Source organism: Atta colombica, unplaced genomic scaffold, assembly GCF_001594045.1.
Source record: "Atta colombica isolate Treedump-2 unplaced genomic scaffold, Acol1.0 scaffold189, whole genome shotgun sequence".
Taxonomy (NCBI): domain Eukaryota; kingdom Metazoa; phylum Arthropoda; class Insecta; order Hymenoptera; family Formicidae; genus Atta; species Atta colombica.
In genome coordinates, this window is record NW_017259281.1 from 1535062 (window position 1) to 1536333 (window position 1272).

Consider the following 1272-nt stretch of genomic DNA (forward strand, 5'->3'; position numbering starts at 1 on the left):
GAGTTAGTTTAAAAATAATAAATTAAATAAAACAAAAATATTTTATATTCTTTTAATTAAATAATAATTATAAAAATTAAATATATATAACAAGGCAGGAGTCGCAAGAATTAAGTTAGTAAGAGTTAGTTCAAATATATACTAAATATATAATATAGCTTATAATGTGGTGAACATAAGGTATTACAGACGCAAGGCTTAATAAGTTTTTAAGCTATGATGTATATTAAAGACACTCTGCGGATGGTACTCATAGTCGATTCTTATATTTAAGACTCTTTTAAGTACAATCTTATGATGTCACGTATTAGAGGATCATATTAGCATCTTAAGACGTTATATTTAAGATGGTCTTAAAGTAAGAATGGAATATAAATATCGGCCTGTGAGCATAAAACTTATGCTCACAGGCCGATATTTATATTCCATTCTTACTTTAAGACCATCTATGTTACTTTTGATATATCATAGCTAAAAAATTATCTATTATTAAGCCTTACATCTATGACATCTTATGTTCACCACTCTACATTTTATCCTACATTAATCACAAGTCGATCGTAAGCGTCTTGCAACAGTCAACTGTAAAGTTCATTTTTTTAAATTGACGATTCATATTGACGTAATAAATTTGTGATCAACTCATAACTAATATAAAATTTAGGAATAATAAATACTAACTCTCATTTTATCAAAATCCAATTTTCCATATTATTAGTATGCGATCATTAAAAGTAAAATTTCTTAAGTCTACAAAATAATAAAACAATAATAAAAATAATAAAAATAATAAAATAATAATAAGAATAATAATAAAGAAAGGATATCTTTTCTTCCAAAATTTCCCTTTCTTGAAAAAAGTTTTAAATAAAAAAAATTCGTCATCGTATCTAAGATAGATTTCAATAAATGAAAACTTTTGCAAATTAATAATTTAATCGTAACAAAGATAATTGTTTTAACGATCCAAATACATTTCTTTACAGACAATGTATACTTCAGTCACCGAAAAACAACAAGTATTGATGCTATTTTTGCTCGAAATCATCCTAATCGCACTAATAGGGACATTTATGACGTATGGTCCAGAGGCAAACGCTAATCTACTAAAAAATCGTACCGGTCAGTATACAATACATATATGTACAAATGCGCACATGTATATTTCATATATGGCTTGCAGTTAAAAGTTATTATTGATATAAATCGATTGTGTGTCTTCAAATTTGCGTTCTTATTATTAAATATAAAATATTATATATATATATATGT

General features: G+C 25.3%; 1 protein-coding gene across 2 annotated transcripts in view; it reads left to right on the forward strand.

The window, feature by feature from the left end:
* Nucleotides 1-1272, forward strand: part of LOC108686716 (ammonium transporter Rh type A) — a 15843-nt gene that overhangs the window by 3667 nt on the left and 10904 nt on the right. For both annotated transcript variants that reach the window (XM_018192156.1, XM_018192155.1), the window contains one exon: nt 987-1122. In XM_018192156.1, the coding sequence (XP_018047645.1) occupies nt 990-1122 (133 nt within the window). In that variant the 5' untranslated portion in view covers nt 987-989. The remainder of the gene's footprint in view (nt 1-986; nt 1123-1272) is intronic.